The sequence below is a fragment of the Siphateles boraxobius genome, unplaced genomic scaffold, assembly GCF_051911475.1.
Source record: "Siphateles boraxobius isolate OS27281-9 unplaced genomic scaffold, OSU_SipBor_1 54, whole genome shotgun sequence".
Classification (NCBI taxonomy): domain Eukaryota; kingdom Metazoa; phylum Chordata; class Actinopteri; order Cypriniformes; family Leuciscidae; genus Siphateles; species Siphateles boraxobius.
This window is the reverse complement of record NW_027509180.1, coordinates 1,152,382-1,172,422: the sequence shown is the minus strand read 5'-3', so window position 1 is coordinate 1,172,422 and position 20,041 is coordinate 1,152,382. Positions and strand designations below refer to the sequence as shown.

Here is a 20,041-nt window from a genome sequence, read left to right as displayed (position 1 = left end):
GATCACACTTCATCTATATATACACAGCAAAAACTCCAGTGTTAAATTAACTCTCCTGTGAGTGTTTTTTAGATCACACTCAAAAGTGTTACAATAAGGGTACATTAAAATGTCAAGGGTCGTGAGCCTAAACTAAACAACCGAGAGAAATATATGTCTACTACCTCAGATTTAACGTTTGATCTGTACATCAGCATCGGGGAATAACATAATCTCACTCACGATCAGAATCAGAATCAGAATCAGAAAGAGCTTTATTGCCAAGTGTGCTTGCACACACAAGGAATTTGTTTTTGGTACTGAGGCTTCCAGTGGACATATACAAATACAAATACAACAAGAAACATAATACTACAAATTATAAGAATAAAACATAAAAATATAAATATAGGAGAATAAAAGTATCACAGTTGGGTTTAGTCAGAATAGACATTTTCAGATTTACAGATTATGAACATATTTACAGTGTTTTGAATATTATAAATAAATAAATCTACATATAAGTATCACCTGAGTTGTAGGGTATTGCACTAAACAGTGGGAGTATTGCACTTAAGGCATATGCCTTGGGAGGAGTGTTAACTACGATAGAGAGTGTTAACTACGTGTGTTACTACGTGTGTTAACTACAGAGTGTTAACTACGATAGAGAAAGCTGTGCAAAACTTACATGTTCAAAAGTAACCGTGAAGACTTCAGTGTAAACACAGCTTTTGTGTCTTTATCAGCTTTTCCATTTACTGGCACTGATCATCATCACAAATACATACTCCATTTCTGTAAATCTGCTTTTATGAATGAATGACTCTCTCACCCGTTGCTCTAGAGTTTTCTTGGTCAACAGCCGCTTCTCCTCCTGCTGGTGAGGACGACTAACAGCTGGAGATTATCAATCTACTGATATTCCTGCCGTTCCTGGATGCCAAATGTTGAATTTTCTGTCGAATTTAAACCACTGAATTTTTCAAAAAGAGAATTTTTAAAGCGAAATAAAATGGACTGAAAATTGTCTGTTGAATATTATAGGTTGTATTTTTAAACAGAATGAACATTTTGGAAGTGAAATCTGAAAGGTGAATATGGATTATTGAATTTTTAATAATGAAAACGTATGTGAAATGTTTTGAATTGAAATATTCACAGCTTAAATATACAACCAAGTTGAAGTTCAGCCCCTAAAAATTCAAGCCATAAAAATACAATGCATTAAAATGCAAGCACTATTTTTTCAAAGTGCAATTCAAGAAGCTTTTTTGTTTCAAAAACATTTGTCATTATTTAACTTCCACAGAAGCACCAATTACACCACGTCTGTCAGACTGACAGGCCAATCACTACAGCGATCAGGGAGTCCCGCCTCCTGGTATATAACTCACTGCAGCCACTGCTGGATCATTCTTGCTCAACGGTTTAGAGACGAAGCAGACCGATAACGTCGCAAATGCAGAAAATCTATATTGCTGTTAAGAGTGCATTTTCTTGCGAGTGTTGGAAAACGAATACGATTCAGTTCTTATAGATACCAGAAAATAAGAGTTTATTTTCAGAATTACTCTGTATTCACTGCTCCGGGATAGTAAACCTACATGTCACGGTAAAAACGAAGAGGGTGAAGATATGGCCACGGCTAGAACGGCAGAGAGCACGGGAGGAAAGGATGCTCCTCCTCGCATGTGCTCCTGTGGCTCCTTATGGATTTCGGCGAGAGATCCGCATTCGCTCTGCATATCGTGCTTGGGTGTTAAGCATGCCCAAGCAGCGGTATTGAATCCAGAGGGCTGCCCTAACTGTTCTGGTTTCCCTACTAAGATCCGTGAAAGGAGACATAGAGTTGCAATATCAGGAAACAGGGACCCATGCTTCTCCTCTCAGACTCAGCCCAGAGAGGAGACAGTTAAACAGCTACCGGAGACAGATTCCCGGAGTGAGATTATGGATGTGGAGTCTCCGAAGATAATGATGAAGATGAGGAACTATCCCCTGATCTTGTAGACAACGATGTGTTTCAGAAGATTTACAAATCCACCGCTTTGGCCGTCAGGCCGTCTTTCTGATAAGAAAGAGGGGAGTTTCTGGACGCCCCCGTAGACCCCAATACTAGACCTAGACAGTCTCTAAGGCCTTTCTGGTAAGGAAGAGTGGAGTCTCCCCCGTAGACCCCAAGGCTATGTTTGGCTCTACTGTCACACCTTTGCACCAACAGTGTGACTTGAGGAGGAAGTAGGGAAAAGCGTTCGAGACCTGCTTACCTAGAAAGCCTACAACTCGACCATATCAGCCTGTCCGCATAAATTTCACGCCACAGTCAAAGAGAGGTTACCCAGACTATCGCAGTCATCACAGAGTGATTGTCACAGAAGAGTGTGTGAGAGCGTTACGTCACTGGAGAGCTCCCACATTTCTCACGGAGAGGACTCCATTAGGTCTGATCACTCTAAGAAAGGTGGTGACCACAGATGCATCACTTACAGACTGGGGGGCGGTGTTCGAGGGCAGAACAGTGCGGGGAGTGTGGTCTCAATCCCTCAAAGTTTCTCCCTCAAAGGGAGACACACATAAATTACTTGGAGCTATTAACAGTGTTGCTAGCGCTAAGCCACTTTATTCAGTTCCTTCAGGGATATAATGTGTTGGTCAGATCAGACAACACAACAGTGGTAGCGTACATAAACAGACAAGGGGGAGTGCGCTCTCGACTGCTACACAGTCTAGAGACTAATTTTGTGGAGCAACACTCGGTTTCTGTCGTTAAGAGCAACGCATTTAACGGGACGAATGAACAGAGGGGCAGATTTGTTGTCCAGAGGAAATCCTATGTACGGAGATAGGACACTCCACCCGCTGGTGGTGAGTCAGATTTGGCTGATATACGGACAGGCTGCCGTAGATCTCTGGTCTATATCCCTCTGGTCTATATCCCTTAGTGAGATACCGAGCGGATGTTAGAAAGAGAACGTTAGGTTACTTGCGTAACCCCGGTACCCTTTCGTTGTCACTCCGAGTTACGTCGGATGACGACGAATGGGGTTTCGCTTAGAAAGCCTATCGACTTCGAGTATTACAAAACGAGCCAATGGCAAAGAAATGCCATGGGTCTGCGGAATTTGCATGGCGCAACTCCGCCCCACCTCGTGGGTATAAAAGGAGGACGACGGCAACATGCAGATATGTTTTTGCTTCGGAGCCAAGTTAATTCTTCACTCCACAAGCCATCTCTGACTGTCAGTTTTACAGACGAGCAAGATTCTCTGGTGTTTGTGTGACGGCGATCTCCCGGCGAGTGCGCACTTCCTGGTTATCTGTGCAGTGGTTTGCCAGTGAGTGTTTTTCTCCCCGGGTGCTTCAACACTCTCAGAGTTTCTTTTCTCTCACAAAAGAGCTTACACGCGGCACGTCTTTTTAAAGATGCATCGCCTGTGCACTTCTGGTTGTGGATAGACTCGTTGCCGACTCTGATGGGCACGAGCGTTGCATAGTGTGTTTGGGCATTGATCACGCTAGAGCAGCGCTCGTGGATGACTCATGTTCTCTCTGTGGGAACATGACCATCGCAACACCACGATCAAGACTCAGTGATCTCGCAAGAGTGAGAGTCCCCTCATCCACACCCTGATCTAGCATCTCCTCGAGAGGCTCTACTTCGGCTGGTGGCCAGGGTGCTCTGAGGGTGACGGTTTGGAACAAAGCGCCGACTATCCGTCCGTGCCCAGCCGCACCCTTTCCAGTGTTGCAACCCGCGAGTGTTCAGGGGATTTCCGCAGGACCATCTTCGGATGCCCCGTGGATTTCCTTTGGCGCTCCAGAGGAGGATGCGATGTCTATTGCATCATCACAAGGTGGGTCTGATTCTTCTGGAAGTGACGACTCGTCCCAGCTGCCACCTTCCGGTGTGCAAACGGCTGTGCCCAAGAGCTGCGTGCCTCCACCAACCTTGCTCTCCGAGTGACGAAGGTGACCGCACGCTCCCTGGGTTTGGTGATGTCCACAGCCGTGGTCCAGGAGAGACATCTCTGGCTGAACCTGGCTGACATGCGGGATGCCGAGTGGTCCCGACTGCTCGACACCCCCATGTCCCAGGCCGGCCTTTTCGGCGGTGCAGTCGAGGATTTTGCCCAACAGTTCTCGACTGCTCAGAAACAGACTGAGGCTATGTGCTTGATGTGCTTGGCTATCAAGCACATTCTGCCCCGACGGCCCGCTGCTGCCTCCACCCAGCCGACCGGGCAGAATACTCAGTCTGTTCGCCGCCAAGGGCGCCCTCCTACGGTTCCCGACCCTCCCGCCCGGCCCAAGCAGCAGCCTCCACCCGGGCCCGGTCGCGGAGGAAGCCGTAAGAAGGCGCCCCAGCCCTCTCCTGCCCCGCCCCCGATAAACGATGGGCCAAACGGCGCTCCTGAGACGGGCTGCTCAGGGATGATGGTCACTTTTCAGGAGATGGTAGCAGGACCACTCCTTCCCCCGGTGGAGGGCCGGGGGAGAATCTTTTGTCGGAGAATCTAAAGAAAGAAGTGACATCTCTGAGCACACAGAGTTCTCGGACGACACAGTGCGCCGCCCCCGAGCCGTGCGCCCCTTGTCCCCATCTGTCCCAGAGCTGGGTGACAGCACGCGCCGTCCCCGGACCGTGCCGCTCTCATCCTCCTCTGTCGCCAGACCCCTGGCAGAGCAGACCCCCGTGGAACGTTCGTCCTTCCCTGGTCTGCTCTGTCAGGACGTGGTCAATGACTATGCCCCGACATTGGGCCGCTATGCCGTCCACGTCCAAGACAGTCATTCCGCCTCGCTGCCCCACCGACGGGAAGTCTGTCGTTCACATGACCCCGCTGGTACAGTTCTTGGGAGCCTGGCTAGAGTTTCCCAACCTGTCCCGCTGGGTCGCACGAACGATCAGGCTCGGCTACGCGATTCAGTTCGCGCGGTCTCCTCCCCGCTTCAGGGGAGTCCGCTCCACTATGGTCGGTGGCAATGCTCCTATCATGAGAGCGGAGGGTGCTACCCTGCTGGCGAAGGGTGCGATCGAGACTGTCCCTCCAGCTGAAATAAGGTCCGGCTTCTACAGCCCGTACTTCATTGTCCTGAAGAAAACCGGTGGGTTACGGCCAATCCTGGACCTGCGCGTGCTGAACCGCTCCCTTCACAGGCTGCCGTTCAAGATGCTCACTGCCAAGCGCATTTTCAAATGTGTACGGCTCCAGGATTGGTTTGCAGCGATCGACCTGAAGGACGTCTACTTTCACGTCTCCAGTACGCGGTTCTCCCATTCGGGTTAGCCCTGTCTCCTCGTGTCTTCACGAAGGTCGTTGAGGCAGCCCTTGTTCCCCTACGGGAACACGGGGTTCGCATCCTGAACTATCTCGACGACTGGCTGATCCTAGCTCACTCTCGAGACCAGGTTTGCGAACACAGGGACCTAGTGCTCCGGCACCTAGCCCGTCTGGGCCTTCGGGTCAACTGGGAGAAGAGCAAACTTTGCCCCGTGCAGAGGATCTCTTTTCTCGGTATGGAAATCGACTCGGTCGCCATGTCCGCGCAGCTTACGAGCGAGCGCGTGCAGTCACTGCTGACTTGCCTGAGACAATTCGAGGGCAAGAGTGCGGTTCCACTGAAACTATTTCAGAGGCTCCTGGGGCATATGGCATCTGCAGCCGCGGCAACGCCGCTCGGATTGCTTCATATGAGACCGCTTCAGCTTTGGCTTCGCGACCGAGTCCCGAGGTGGGCATGGCAACACAGCACCCTCCGAGTACCAGTTACTCCGACCTGCCGTCAGACCTTCACCCCGTGGTTGAACCTCAGTTTTCTACGGGCCGGAGTGCCCCTGGACCGAGCTTCCCGGCATGTTGTTGTAACGACAGATGTCTCCACCACGGGCAGGGGCGCCATGTGCAATGGACGTGCTGCCGCGGGCTCCTGGACAGGACCCCAGCGTCTATGGCATGTAAATTGCCTCGAGTTGCTGGCTGTACGTTTTGCTCTGCGCCGCTTCCGGGCCGTGCTCAAGGGCCAACATGTACTAGTCCGATCATGCCTATGCGTTGAAGTGGAACCTCTTCGTCAACTGGTGCTTTTCTCACCGAGAAGCCCCCCGGAGATGTTCGATCAGTGTCGTGCTTTCCTTCCTACAAGATGGGTTGGAGTGAAGGCTGTCTCCCTCCACCCTAAAAGGCTCACATTAGTGATGTACTCACAGACACACACAGACACATATACACACTCATTAGTGATACACTTACTTAAGATAGCCGTTGTCTCTTGCTCCTAAATGCCTGCAGTGTTCTAGCAGGTCTACCTTGCCTCTCACATTCCTTGAGGTAAGCCTGGTAGGCCTGTGCATGGCTCAGTTGTGGGTTAGCCCTAACCGTTTCTTCTTCTTGCCTCGACCACTGTGTTTTCATATTTGCGGGCACGGTCTTTGTTTGGACTCTTACTATGACCTGAGCAGGTTCATATTCTTCATCCTCTTTTTCTGAGAGCTCGGGAGATGCTTCCCGCTTTGGAGGATCTGTGGAGGTGGTCTTTTTGGTATTTGGTGGCAGCCATGCAGGTACTTTGTGTGGAATGGATTGGTGCAAGCGGTTGAGGCAGGGATTGTGGACAAGAATTAATGGAGACATTATAGTCATGTTTTGCAGTTGGCTCTCGGGCATGGTCTTATCTTTTATCAGAGCTCTCAAGGGCACAAATGATACATAATCTCCATTCTGTATCAGTGTGTTGCTACACTGTGGTTACATAGTATCTACAGTTGTAATATTTGTTTACCATGTAAGTTCACAATTATTAGGGACACAATATAAACTTAGATGAGGATGACAGTTTGTAGGGATCAATTCCTGGGCTAAAAATTGTTACAATTCACTCATGTACATAATGGTTTGCCACATAGGGTTAAACGTGGTAAGTTAATTAATGCTGCCATAATGCACTAATTTGCCTTGGCTTTTTCTGAATGTTATATATTTTTATATATATATATATTTGTTAGCACTGTATATAATCGTTATAAGGGTTTAACATTCAAAATTACACTTTTTAAACTCTTTAAAGTTACCATAATGTAGACACTAATGTGTTTTTTTAATGGTGTTTGTGCAGTTTTGCAACAGAGTATACATTATATAGGCATTTGTTTGTTTGTCTGTTTTGTTTAGTTCGCTTGTTCACTTAGCTTTGCTTGATCAAGTCGTTTGCTTTTTTAAGTAGTTTAAAGCAGTGGTTCTCAAACTTTTTCAGGAGGAGGCCCCCTTGTGTAGGGTGAATCCTTTTGTGGCCCCCCAAAAGAACATAATGTTCCATTTAGAAATCGGGACTTTTATTTTGATAAATAAACCGGGTCTCTGTCAGGAGATTGTATGTAAACACGGGAGCAGGTCAGGTGTATCATTTAGCTAATTGAAACCAAAAACTATTTTGAAAGTGAAACAATCAACTATCATCGTTCAAAGTTGATCTTTGTGAATGATTGGAAAGGTTAGTGTTTGTTTTTGTGTAGTTTGAACGTGCAATGCAAGTAATTTGAATCAGCTAGGCTTCTTGTTCATTTATGTTGTATGTGTGAAATAAGGTCCCAAATGACTCTTTTTTATTAAATTATGGATATTGAATACTGTATTTTGAACAATATAGGTATTGTTGGCATTTTATGTTAGGGACCAAAATTATTATTATTTTATGTGCAATGGCATTTTATGAACAACTTAGTTGTTAATTAATATTGTATGTCATTGTTATTGACCCAAATTACTCTTTTTATGGTTTTAATAAATGCGTTATAACTACCTGCATTTAATTACACTTTCTAAGTGATCTTATGAACCACTGACAAGTCCTAAATAAGTGGTTTATAAATAATGAATTAGTTACCCAGATAGCAAAATACACTCAGGCCAGTTCCGGTTAAATTCTCACCTGCCGGAGACTTACCCGTCGGCCCGCTTCCGTCTGCCGCACTCGTGCCGGATACATTATAAGAATAAAGAATAAAAATATAAAAATATAAATATATGGGAATAAAAGTATCACAGTTGGGTTTAGTCAGAATAGACATTTCCAGATTTACAGATTATGAACATATTTACAGTGTTTTGAATATTATAAATAAATAAATCTACATATAAGTATCACCTGAGTTGTCGGATATTGCACTAAACAGTGGGAGTATTGCACTTAAGGCATATGCCTTGGGAGGTGTGTTAACTGTTCAGGAGGGAAATGGCCTGTGGGAAGAAACTGTTCCTGTGCCGAGATGTTCTAGTGGCCAGTGATCTGAGTCGCCGTCTTGACGGTAACAGTTCAAATAGGAGGTGTCCAGGGTGAGTGGAGTCTGTGATGATTTTACCTGCTCTCTTCCTCACTCTGGAAGAGTACAGGTCCTGGAGGGTTGGCAGGGGCGCACCGATGATCCTCTCCGCAGTCCGGACTGTCCGTTGTAGTCTCCTGATGTCTGATTTGGTAGCTGAACCAAACCAGACAGTGATGGAAGCGCACAAGACAGACTCAATGACGGCTGAGTAGAACTGAATCAGCAGCTCCTGTGGCAAGTTGAACTTCCTCAGCTGGCGAAGGAAGTACAGTCTCTGCTGGGCCTTTTTCACAGTGGAGTCAATGTGATTGTCCCACTTCAGGTCCTGAGACATGGAGGTGCCCAGGAACCTGAATGACTCCACTGCTTCGACAGTGCTGTTCATGATGGTGAGTGGGGGGAGTGCTGGGCTGTTCCTCCTGAAGTCCACGATCATCTCCACTGTTTTGAGCGTGTTCAGCTCAAGGTTGTTATAACTGCACCAGACAGCCAGCTGTTCAACCTCCAGTCTGTAAGCAGACTCGTCACCGTTCCAGATGAGACCGATGACAGTGGTGTCATCGGCAAATTTCAGGAGCTTGACGAAGGGGTCTTTAGAAGTGCAGTCATTAGTGTACAGGGAGAAGAGCAGTGGGGAGAGAACGCACCCTTGAGGGGCGCCAGTGCTGGTGGTGAGAGTCCTGGATGTGAGTTTCCCCAGTCTCACTCGCTGCTGCCGGTCCGTCAGGAAGCTGGAGATCCACTGACAGATCGAGGATGGTATGGAGAGCTGGGTCAGTTTGGCTGTGAGAAGGTCAGGCATGATGGTATTGAAGGCCGAACTGAAGTCCACAAAGAGGATCCTTGCATAAGTCCCTGGTCTGTCGAGATGTTGCAGGATATAATGCAGTCCCATGATGACTGCATCATCCACAGACCTGTTTGCTCTGTAAGCAAACTGAAAGGGATCCAGCAGGGGTCCAGTGATGTCCTTCAGGTGGGCCAACACCAGTCTTTCAAACGACTTCATGACCACAGACGTGAGAGCGACAGGTCTGTAGTCATTAAGTCCAGTGATTTTGGGTTTTTTGGGGACAGGAATGATAGTGGAGCGTTTGAAGCAGCAGGGAACTTCACACTGCTCCAATGATCTATTGAAGATCTGCGTGAAGACCGGGGCCAGTTGGTCAGCGCAGGCTTTTAAACAAGCAGATGAGATGCCGTCTGGGCCTGAGGCTTTCCTAGTCTTCTGTTTTTTGAAGACTCTTCTCACGTCCTCCACACAGACCTTAAGCTCAGGTTGGATGGCAGGAGGGGGGAGTAATGGGAGTGCAGGAGGTGATGCTGAATGTGTGAAGTGCAGATCAGACCCGGTGTGTGGTGTGAATGAGGGCTTTTCAAACCTGCAGTAAAATGAATTTAAATTGTCAGCCAGGTGTTGATTGTCCACAGATCGAGGGGATGGTGACTTGTAGTTGGTGATGTTCCTCAGGCCATTCCAGACTGATGATGGGTCGTTGGATGAAAACTGTTTTTTCAGTTTATCAGAGTAGTTCCTTATAGCAACTCTGATCTCCTTTGTCAGTCTGTTTCTGGCCTGGTTATACAAGATTTTATCCCCACTTCTGTAGGCATCCTCTTTGGCATGACGAAGGTGTTTGAGTTTCCCAGTAAACCATGGTTTATCATTAGTAAATGATAAGAATGTCCTGGTAGGAATGCTTGTATCCTCACATAAACTTATATATGATGTTACAGTATCTGTGAGCTCATCCAGATCGTTGGTAGCAGCTTCAAAAACAGTCCAATCAGTGCAATCAAAGCAGGCCTGTAGATTCTGCTCTGCTTCATTAGTCCATCTTTTTACAGTCCTTATTCCAGGTTTAGCTGATTTCAGTTTCTGCCTGTAGGTCGGTATGAGATGAACCAAACAGTGATCAGAGAGCCCCAAAGCTGCTCGTGAAACGGAGTGATACGCATCTTTTATTGTGGTGTAACAGTGGCCCAGTATATTACTGTCTCTGGTGGGACATGTAACGTGCTGTCTGTATTTTGGTAGTTCACGGGAAAGATTTGCTTTGTTAAAATCCCCAAGAATGATTAAAAGAGAGTCTGGGTACCTTTGTTCCGTTTCAGATATTTGTTCAGCCAGCTGTTGTAGCGCCGCGCTCACGCACGCGTCTGGAGGGATGTAAACATTCACGAGAATGAAAGAGGAAAATTCCCGAGGCGAGTCGAAGGGTTTACAGTTTATGAAATGTGCCTCTAAATTAGGAGAGCACATCTTCTTCAGTGTTGTTACATCTGAACACCAACTTTCGTTAATGTAGAAACACAATCCACCACCTCTTGTTTTCCCCGTTAGCTCCGCGATGCGATCCGCTCGGAACAGCTGGAAGCCCGGCAGATGTATTGCGTTGTCCGGTATGGCTTCACTCAGCCAGGTTTCAGTGAAGCACAGAGCAGCAGAGTTTAAAAAGTCCTTGTTAGTGTGGGTGAGGAGAAGAAGTTCATCCGTTTTGTTAGGAAGGGATCGGAGATTCGCGAGATGAATACTGGGGAGTGCAGTGCGCAGGCCGCGCTCGCGGAGTTTAACCAGCGCGCCGGCTCGCTTCCCGCGTTTGCGTCTGACCGCGCGTTTGAACAACAACGCTGCCCCTCCGACGAGAATGTCCTGCAAGACGTCCGAATAATCAAAAACTGTAGAAAAGGTTTCTGGTGTGTGTTTCCTAATGTCCAGTAGTTCATCTTTGGTGAAACTGATAGGAAAAGAAGGACTAAACGCAGAACAAACGAACAAAAACAACACAATAGCTGGAGAGGTCCACACCGAGGCAGCCGTCTGTGGCGCCATCTTGAAGATTGAAGATTATTGATGTTTCTTGAATAATTTTGTGTTGATATGAAAGAATATGCTAAAGTCAATCCAAAACGTGTATGTATACTAACTTTTGAATAAAATGCAAACAAACTTAAAACATATTTTTAAATATATCCCATAATTGTTGCAAATTATATAAACCAAGGCCAGAAAATATGAAGAACATATTTATTTAGGCTATAAAATTGCACATGTATCAAAAACAACTTAAAACACATTTTTAAATAAATCTGAACATAAGTAATTTAGGGAATTACACTAGTATAAAGAAATAAACTTGCATCTAAAAATTTGCACACAAAAAATGAAATAAAAATAAAAATGCACACTGCACAGGAGTAAAGAAACACATTAAAAGACTTAAATACATGTGAACATAAGAAATGTGAACATAAGAAATTGAACATAATAAAAGTAAACAAAAGTAAACAAATATCCTAAAACCCCAGTTTTTAAATAAACTTCAATAAAAAAATGTGCCTGTGTAAAAAGTGCAGTAGTATGAAGAAATATCTTAAAAGCATTTAACTAATTACAAATATAAAAAGTTTGTTCGAAGTAAATTATACATTAAGCACGTTGTTAGATTTAGCTCTTTCTTCTCCATCTTTCTTCCTCCATCCCTGTCAGGAGCAAGTTGTAGCCATCTTGTTATATATTTTTCCACCTCTTTATCAGTGGATGTCTTGGTATGGGCATTTGTCCTCACTGCATCTGTATAGAAAACAATAGTCAAAAATAGATAGTTATACTTTGTCGCGCAACACAGTGATGATAAAAAAACATGATTGTTATCAAACAAGTGCAACCTACATATGATGGATTTTTTCCCTCTAACTACAGATCAGTAAAGACAATGTTGCTTAAACCCTTAGAAGAAGAAAAATACACATTCAACATATTCATATGAAAGTAGTCTTACACGACAGACAGTATTAGCAGCCTCTATGTGCTGGAGTTTATATAAAATCAACTTACTGACTACAACAGTCCTGAGGGCCAATGCACGAAATGCCACTTTTTGGTTTGCACCACTCCAGTTAATTCTTTTAGCCAAGGAGTTCACCAAAAGCTTTCCCAGGATACGCCACACAGCTTCTTTAGTGGAAAACTAAAGTGCTGACGGTATTTGCGGTGCTGCAACAACTTCTGAATGATCCTGAATTTTGACGGTTTTTTTTCAGTCTCTTGCTGGCAAAGAAATTATCTTCATCACTCTCACTTGAGTGGTTTCTTTTATTCCCGCTGAACAGATAAATGGGGGATACAATTAAAATGCCATAGCAAAACTTGCAGATTATAATGGATGAATGCAATATATGACATAGCCTAGTTCACCCACAATGAAAGTTCTGTAATCTATTCCCTCATGATGTTGTTGCAGACTTTTCATTTTGGGGTTAACCACAGGGCAATTCCATGCAAAGGTCATCTTTACTATGAAAAAAAAAAAAAGTTTACCAAATGAACCATACCCTTTTTAAGTTGTCCAGTTAGGTCTGTATTATTCACGGAGCGGCTGGTATTAAACGCATTTACTGAAAATGTATATTTCAAGTTTTGACTGCAAATGTCACGTCCATAATGTTGGAATAACCCTACACCGGTAATATGAAAAACAACTGTGGTAAAAATACAAACAGACCTGTTCTTTCTTTTTGTGTATGCTGGACGATCATCATCATCATCTGTCTGCAAGTCAGACATCAGAGTTGCCTGTGGAAGTTTGTGCCGAGCTTCCTGATAGGTGTCTATAAAATATTACATTGTTGTTAACCTCCCCAAAAATGTAACAATAATGAAATACAGTTTTCTTAATATGTTATACTACCTGTTGTGTGAATAATTCGCACCCTGAAGGCAGACCAAGTATGATTAGGAGATTCTTGCAGTGTTACAGCCTTCTGGATCTTAGCCACAGATTTGTAAGTCGGCCAAGCACAGGTACTATTCTGCAGCCATGAAGATGGCACAACTTCTACTTCAGAGGATTCGTAGTATAGTATAAAATTCATAGTATAAAACTCATAGTTTTCAGCCATGACTTATATGTATAGTCAGTGGCGGAACTAGAGTTTTATACATGGGGTGGCCAGGGGGTGGCCACTGCTACTTTCGGGGGTACACACACACAGTACACACACACAGTGGAAAAGCTTGTGGAAGGAATTGGGTCAATCTGTTTGTGTCGAAGTGTTGAACATCCAAAATATTGCAGAAAACAAAGCTGAAGCACCAAGTAGATAAGATACTGCATGTGTCTGTTATGAACTGCTGCATTTATTTACAAAAAAACTCACATTTACAAAAAAAAAAAAAATTATTTTATTTTATCTTGTATTAGATATAGCAGGCATCAAGCAGACATGTCCTTGAAAAAGTTAAACAATTTTATTGCCCATCAATATAAAATCTTATCCTGGGAAGATTAAATACAACATAATTCTTTCTTTATAATAATTCTAGTTCTAATTATTTAAAGTAACACCAGGTAACTTTTCAACCTTCATAATATATATCCAAGTCTCTTGTGATGGTACATCGACTTACAATAGGTTGAATGACACGTCTGCCATAGCCTGACGGGGTCTGTAGCGCTTTTAATCATACTTTTAAACTTCGGGTTTCGGGTAGTAACCGGTGAACTAAGAGAACTACAAAACTCGACTGCTTTACGGCATATACGTCACTTCCACCACTTCCCCCACTTCCTTAAAATCGCAGGGCTGTCAAGTGTCACGCATTGAGCGTGACCGTCACTCATTTCGGTCTTTTGTCACGCTCTCCCGCCACACATTGTATTTCTCACGCTGAAAAACTATTTGTAATATATTTAATATGCCGCAGCGCCCAAAACTCTGGCCGCGCCGCTCTCACTGTGGAACAGGCAGGAATTCAAGCGCGTCTCCTCTGGTGTTGTTCGTCTGGTGTTGTTAGCCAATCAGAAAATAGCACTATTGTATCTGGGTAACATTTAACGCAACAACCAATGACACCCCGTAGTCTGGGGTGTTTTTTTGTCCGCCTGACAATGTTACGGAAGCTATCTTATCCTCCGTTTATCTTCATGAATCAGGCAATGATTATTTGTCTTGCCTCAAGCTATTATGCAAATCGATTTGTAAAATTTGCAGATTTATTTATGGTAGCTTGATATTATAATATTGACGATATATGGTTATTATCTACCACTCAAACATTGCATTGAAGTATCATATAGATTCAGTAAAACGGTAGCCAATAGACTAGGCTACTATAATGACGCTGGCTTGTAAACGTGATCATCGCGATCATTTGTCGTTAGAAAAAAATAAAACCCATGAAATTATATTCATATGACATGCTGAAATATATGCCACTGTACCTGGGATGAAGACATTTCACACGCGACGCAAGCAGAACACCTGCATGTGACCTCCTCCTACAGTGTTCAGGGCTATCATGGTTGTCAACAAATGCACGATGACAGGAGTTTACTACATTAGTAGAGGACAATACTGTTTCCCAACTGTAGGGGGACCCCGAGAGCAAAAGTTACCTGGTGTTACTTTAATTTATAATTATTTTTTTTGTGTTCATTTTTGGGTGAACAATCCTTTTAATCTGGCAAAATCATCTCAACTTAAATTCCTGAATTGGGTATGTGATTGACTGCCTGTGTCTGGTAGATGCTCTGACCTGTTGCTGGTTCTGAAGTCTGACCACACTGACTCTGACTAGCCAGTGGTGATGCAAGGGCTGGGGGGGGGGGGGTCTGTTTGCACCTGATCTGCCTGTTAGTCCAGTCATTTTAAACCAAAATGGGGGTCAACCTTGAACAAATTGCAACAAGCAAACTCAACTGATTTTGTATCCTCAATATGTCCTGAGTAAGGAAAAAAAGTCCCAAAGTATCCCATTAGGGAAAGTTTAGAAAAAAACACAAATATAGCCTTTTTCTTACGAGAATAGGGTAAAAAGTTTATCCTTTAGATATCACCATGAAAATTACTGAGTTGATTACTTACATCAAGACAAACAAAAAATGTATTCCAAGTTTTTAAAAATTGTTTGTTAAGATGGACAAACGGTGCATAATCTAATTACGTATGTGGTAATTTGCATAAATACCACAACAGATCTAAACATTGGGTATAGCAGGTGAAAATGTCTTGTTGAATCTTGTTGACCCATAACAGTAAAATACTTAATGTTAAGGTCTGAATGGAACCCATTTAGGCTACCCATGAGCATTAATACATAGAGGCAGGAAGAAGTACTTTAGAAACCAGCCTTTTTTAATTATTAAGAGATGGGGTTTGGGGCTGGGTCTGTGCGACGGTTTCTGGGGGACGAGTCTAAGGGAAGAACAGGAGACAAGGGTAAGGAGAATGCAGAAGACAAAAGGTAAGTAAAATAAAAAGTGAATCCCCAGAACCAGATTTCGAAACTTTCCCCTAATGTGATTCTTAGGGACTTTGTTTCCTTACTCAGGACATAATGAGGATACAGAATTATTTGAGTTTGCTTCTGTTGCAATTTGTTCAAACTTTTTTTCATAAAATGACTGGACTATGTTTGTGCTTATTTTAAAATAACTGATATCTCTCCCTTTCTTTTCATGTTTAATTGACCCTGTTCAAAAATATGACAAATTTAAAATATGATTCCAATCATAATCACATTCTAATCATCATCCAATTACCAACATTTAACTCTTTCTTGCCAGTATAAAAAAAAAGTGGTTTTGGTAATTTTCACAATTTCATGGCACCCCAGAATATTTTGTTGTATGAAAATCTGAACATACCAAAAGAAAGAACAAACCCTGTGCTTTTAAAACAAAAACAAAAAAATAATGTTATTCTAGCTTCGTGCATCTTTTTTTTTAATCAACACTTGAATGTTGGCAAGTTTAATAAAAAGCAACATGAGCAAAAAGCTGAGAAAATCGCATTTTTATCAAAGACTACATCTAGATAAGATTCATAATGATGATCAAAACACAGTAGATCGAGTCCATCAACAACCTACACCCATAAAGCTTCATAGTCCTATAGTGATCGCATTATGATATCGCTTGTTTCTGCTCTTCTTTTCCTGCGTTTTGATCTCCTATCCTCACATTAGCTAGAACATTTGTATACTGTAACGTAGGCTACACACGGCAAGGTACTGTATATGCGTGTATTAGGCCTAATGTAGGCTATTGGGAGCAAACCACCCTGATGCTAAACCTTAAAAGCTTACTTCAAATATGATGTTTTCTTATTCGGTGAAGTTCGGTATCTTGCAACCATCTCTCGTCCTCTGCTCGTCCGTTTGAAAACTGCGCGCGCCGCGCTGCCGGCGAACGTAATTTAAAAAAAAATCAGCATCAGCAACTGCCAGTAGCAAATAAAATTTTGGGGTGGCACCCGGGGTGGCCAATCGCATGTCCAGTGCCACCCCGGACCCCCCTCTGGCTCCGCCACTGTGTATAGTAGGCCTACATACACTTAAATGACATATAATGGCCTCTTCTGTGCTGAGCTTGGCAATGTCAATGATCTTGTTGTGGTCTGTCAAAAAAAGATGCATACACACTGTTTATCTTTGTTAAAATCAATATAATACATAATAAATACATGTCACAGGGAGGAGCATTTACAGATTTTGATTAAAGATTACAAAGCCAAATATTTTTTTTGTGTGGATTGAATGGATGAATTGTTCACCACAAAACTAACAATTTGCACTAATAAAGAAAATATGGGCAATTTTGAATTCATTTGTAGGCTACTTTAAACTAATTCGTTTAGTTTCGTTTCTTAAAATAACTTGATCTAAAATAAAGTTAGCCTACTAATCACGGTTATAATTTAACATTGTGAATGTTTTAAAATAAGAGTACGAGTCCAACAGCATCGAGTATTAAAAATCGTACCTTTGCAATTGAAATCCAACGTCGAAATGTTGTCAAACTTTTGTGAAACTGAATCTCTTAGCGTGCACGTTACACCGTCGTCCAATCAGTATAGGCTACGGAAATACGTCATTCATTATGCAAGATTTGAAATTTGCCGTGCATTGTTTGAGCTCAGCTAAATGGCTAGGCTATTTGAATATGGCATTTACCCAGTTACTTTAAAAAAAAACAACATTATCTGCATATGGCCATTGGATTGGAACAATTTTAAAAACAAATTTTAAAAGAACTGTAGCCTACTGTTTGTATGGTATTAATGAGCACATCTGCTATAACTAATTAGGCGATTTTGGAGCAACCGGAACCGGAACATGAGTCTTAAAGGAGCCACGCACCGCATTTAACTATACTACAAAATGAACATGTAACCATAGAAATATGACATCTCAATTAATAGAAATCAATATTAGAAGAATAAATGAAATTCCAGAATACGAAATAATGAAAGAAATGATAACAAAGGGAGAGATTTTGAGTTGAGTTACATCTTGCTAAATAACCCATTGTTTTTTGTTGTTGTCCAAACTGCAAAAACATGGTGATCACCATGGTACAATGAGACCCCTCCCACTGCTGTGCGAGGGATGATGTCATGTCACATGCGCGCGCATACATGTTTAAAATATGCTACATGTAAATAATGATCTGCATGTTTCATTACAAAAAAATCGTTTTGCTATGGTTATAAATATTAAAGAATGCTGTTCAAAACTGCAGGCCACACTCGGCCCGATTAACAAACGCCGATGCCGAGTCTGAGCCGCAGGCACCGCGGGGCAGCCGAGCTCGGGCCGATTACTACATGCTATCTGGGTAATTTATAAATGATAAATTGCTTATAATTCAATTATGCAAATACAATTATTACACAATGTAGATATGCTTATAAATCAATAATAAAGCATGTCTAACTGTATCTAAAAACTGATTAAAAATGTCTATTAATGTTGTATAAATAATGAATTTTCTGTTTAATAATGCTATCAAATTGAATTGAATTAATAATGTGTTTTTTTTGTCTTGAAAATCCAATGGATAAAATGGTTGTCCACTGTTTGCTATGCCAGAAGCCGCAGGAGGACATCAACAAACATCTTCCCACTGTCTGCATGATAGAGGCCACACAGGCTCAGATTGATGCGGAGGAAGTCAGAGCAAGTACTTCCGTCTGTGTCTGGGCTCGAAAACCCACACCTGGGATTATAATCAACCATGTGTCCTTCTGCCAGACAGAGGCTGTCCGGTGGCGATGCTGAATGAAGGTTGCCAGAAATGACATTGTTAGAATTCAAGAGGATCTCCTGTTTGTCAGAGAAGTGTCTAATACAGACAAGACCCTCTACCGCTACTACTGCGAGGCTATCTTGATTTATGGACACGTGCAGCGCCCAGGAGCTGAGGAGGACATGACGGTAACTTCATCTATTTTAAATACTTTCCTTGTTCATGTATGGTGTTAGTAAATTCATTCTCTCAAACACACAGACACACACACACACACATATATACTCTCAGACACACACTTTCAAACATACACACTCTCAGACACACACACACACACACACACACACACACTCACATACACACACTCACATACACACACACAGACACACAGACACACACACACTCACAGTCACAGTCACAAACACCTAGACATACAGACACACAGACACACACAGACATACACAGACACAAACTCACTCACTCATTCAGTCACTCAGTTTTTGAATGACACCTTTTCAATGTGTTTCCGGATGCGGAGTGGGTGGGCCGAGTTAAGCATGGCAACAGAGTGCTGTTACACACACACACACACACACACACACTCACATACACACACACAGACACACACACACACACACACACACACACACACACATATATACTCTCAGACACACACTTTCAAACATACACACTCTCAGACACACACACACACACACACACACACACACACACACACACACACACACACACACACACTCACAGTCACAGTCACAAACACCTAGACATACACACTCACAGACACACAGACACACACAGACATACACAGACACAAACTCACTCATTCAGTCACTCAATTTTTGAATGACACCTTTTCAATGTGTTTCCGGATGCGGAGTGGGTGGGCCGAGTTAAGCATGGTAACAGAGTGCTGTTACACACACACACACCCGTCGCAGTCAGCTGGTGTGAGCGTTGCCCTGAGCCTGCCTGAAGAAGCTGTACGTTTCATACACAAGACAAAAACAGTAGATTGCTTACCATTATTGTTTTATATATAATAACTTTATAATAACATTTTGTTCCACAGATTATGCAGCAGTATTTTACCACCGTACGGCCCGGTAATCTGCAGTGTGAACAATTTTGCAACACATTTTTTGTGTCCAGCTCTGGTTCGACAGTCAACAGTGTGTCCCAGGACATGCATCATCTTCATTCATTGTACATACCTACACCGATCAATGTGCACGTGTGTGAATGTATATATCGTGTTAGTCTCAGTCATTCCACGATTAGCAGTTTCTTTTTTCATCATGTTTTTACAGGTGTAGTTTGGAGATGTGTACCAGCCAGATGCTGAGGAGGGCAGTTATGGTGAAAAAAGGACTGGATCAGCCTCACTTGCAAGTTTTCTACATTTATCGTATATGAATATAAACTTTATATTCCTCACTTATACAGGACATGTTCAGTTGAAGAGAAAATAGCTGATCCGACAAACATGAGGCGTTCTTCTTCACATTTCCTTGAAATTTCAACATGACATCATGACTTTGCGTAAACATACACGCCACTTTTTTTAACCCTCTTTTATTTTAGTATTTAAATGTATAGTGTTGTCTATGTATGTGAACCACCAATGTAGCCGGAACTAATAAAGGGAATTAATAAAACTTTAATTTTGAAGTGAATGAGAGTCAGATGCAGA

At 43.0% G+C, this 20,041-nt stretch overlaps 1 protein-coding gene across 1 annotated transcript; it reads right to left on the bottom strand.

The window, feature by feature from the left end:
- Positions 1–11,315: 11,315 nt before the first annotated feature.
- LOC143714392 (uncharacterized) lies at positions 11,316–13,204 on the bottom strand. Its single transcript, XM_077205499.1, has 6 exons — positions 12,994–13,204; positions 12,808–12,913; positions 12,568–12,599; positions 12,385–12,407; positions 12,141–12,273; positions 11,316–11,876 (listed from the first exon to the last, which is right to left on the bottom strand). The coding sequence occupies exons 1-6, from the start codon at positions 13,202–13,204 to the stop codon at positions 11,695–11,697; spliced, it is 687 nt and encodes a 228-aa protein (XP_077061614.1). The 3' UTR covers positions 11,316–11,694.
- Between the last annotated feature and the right edge of the window lie 6,837 nt (positions 13,205–20,041).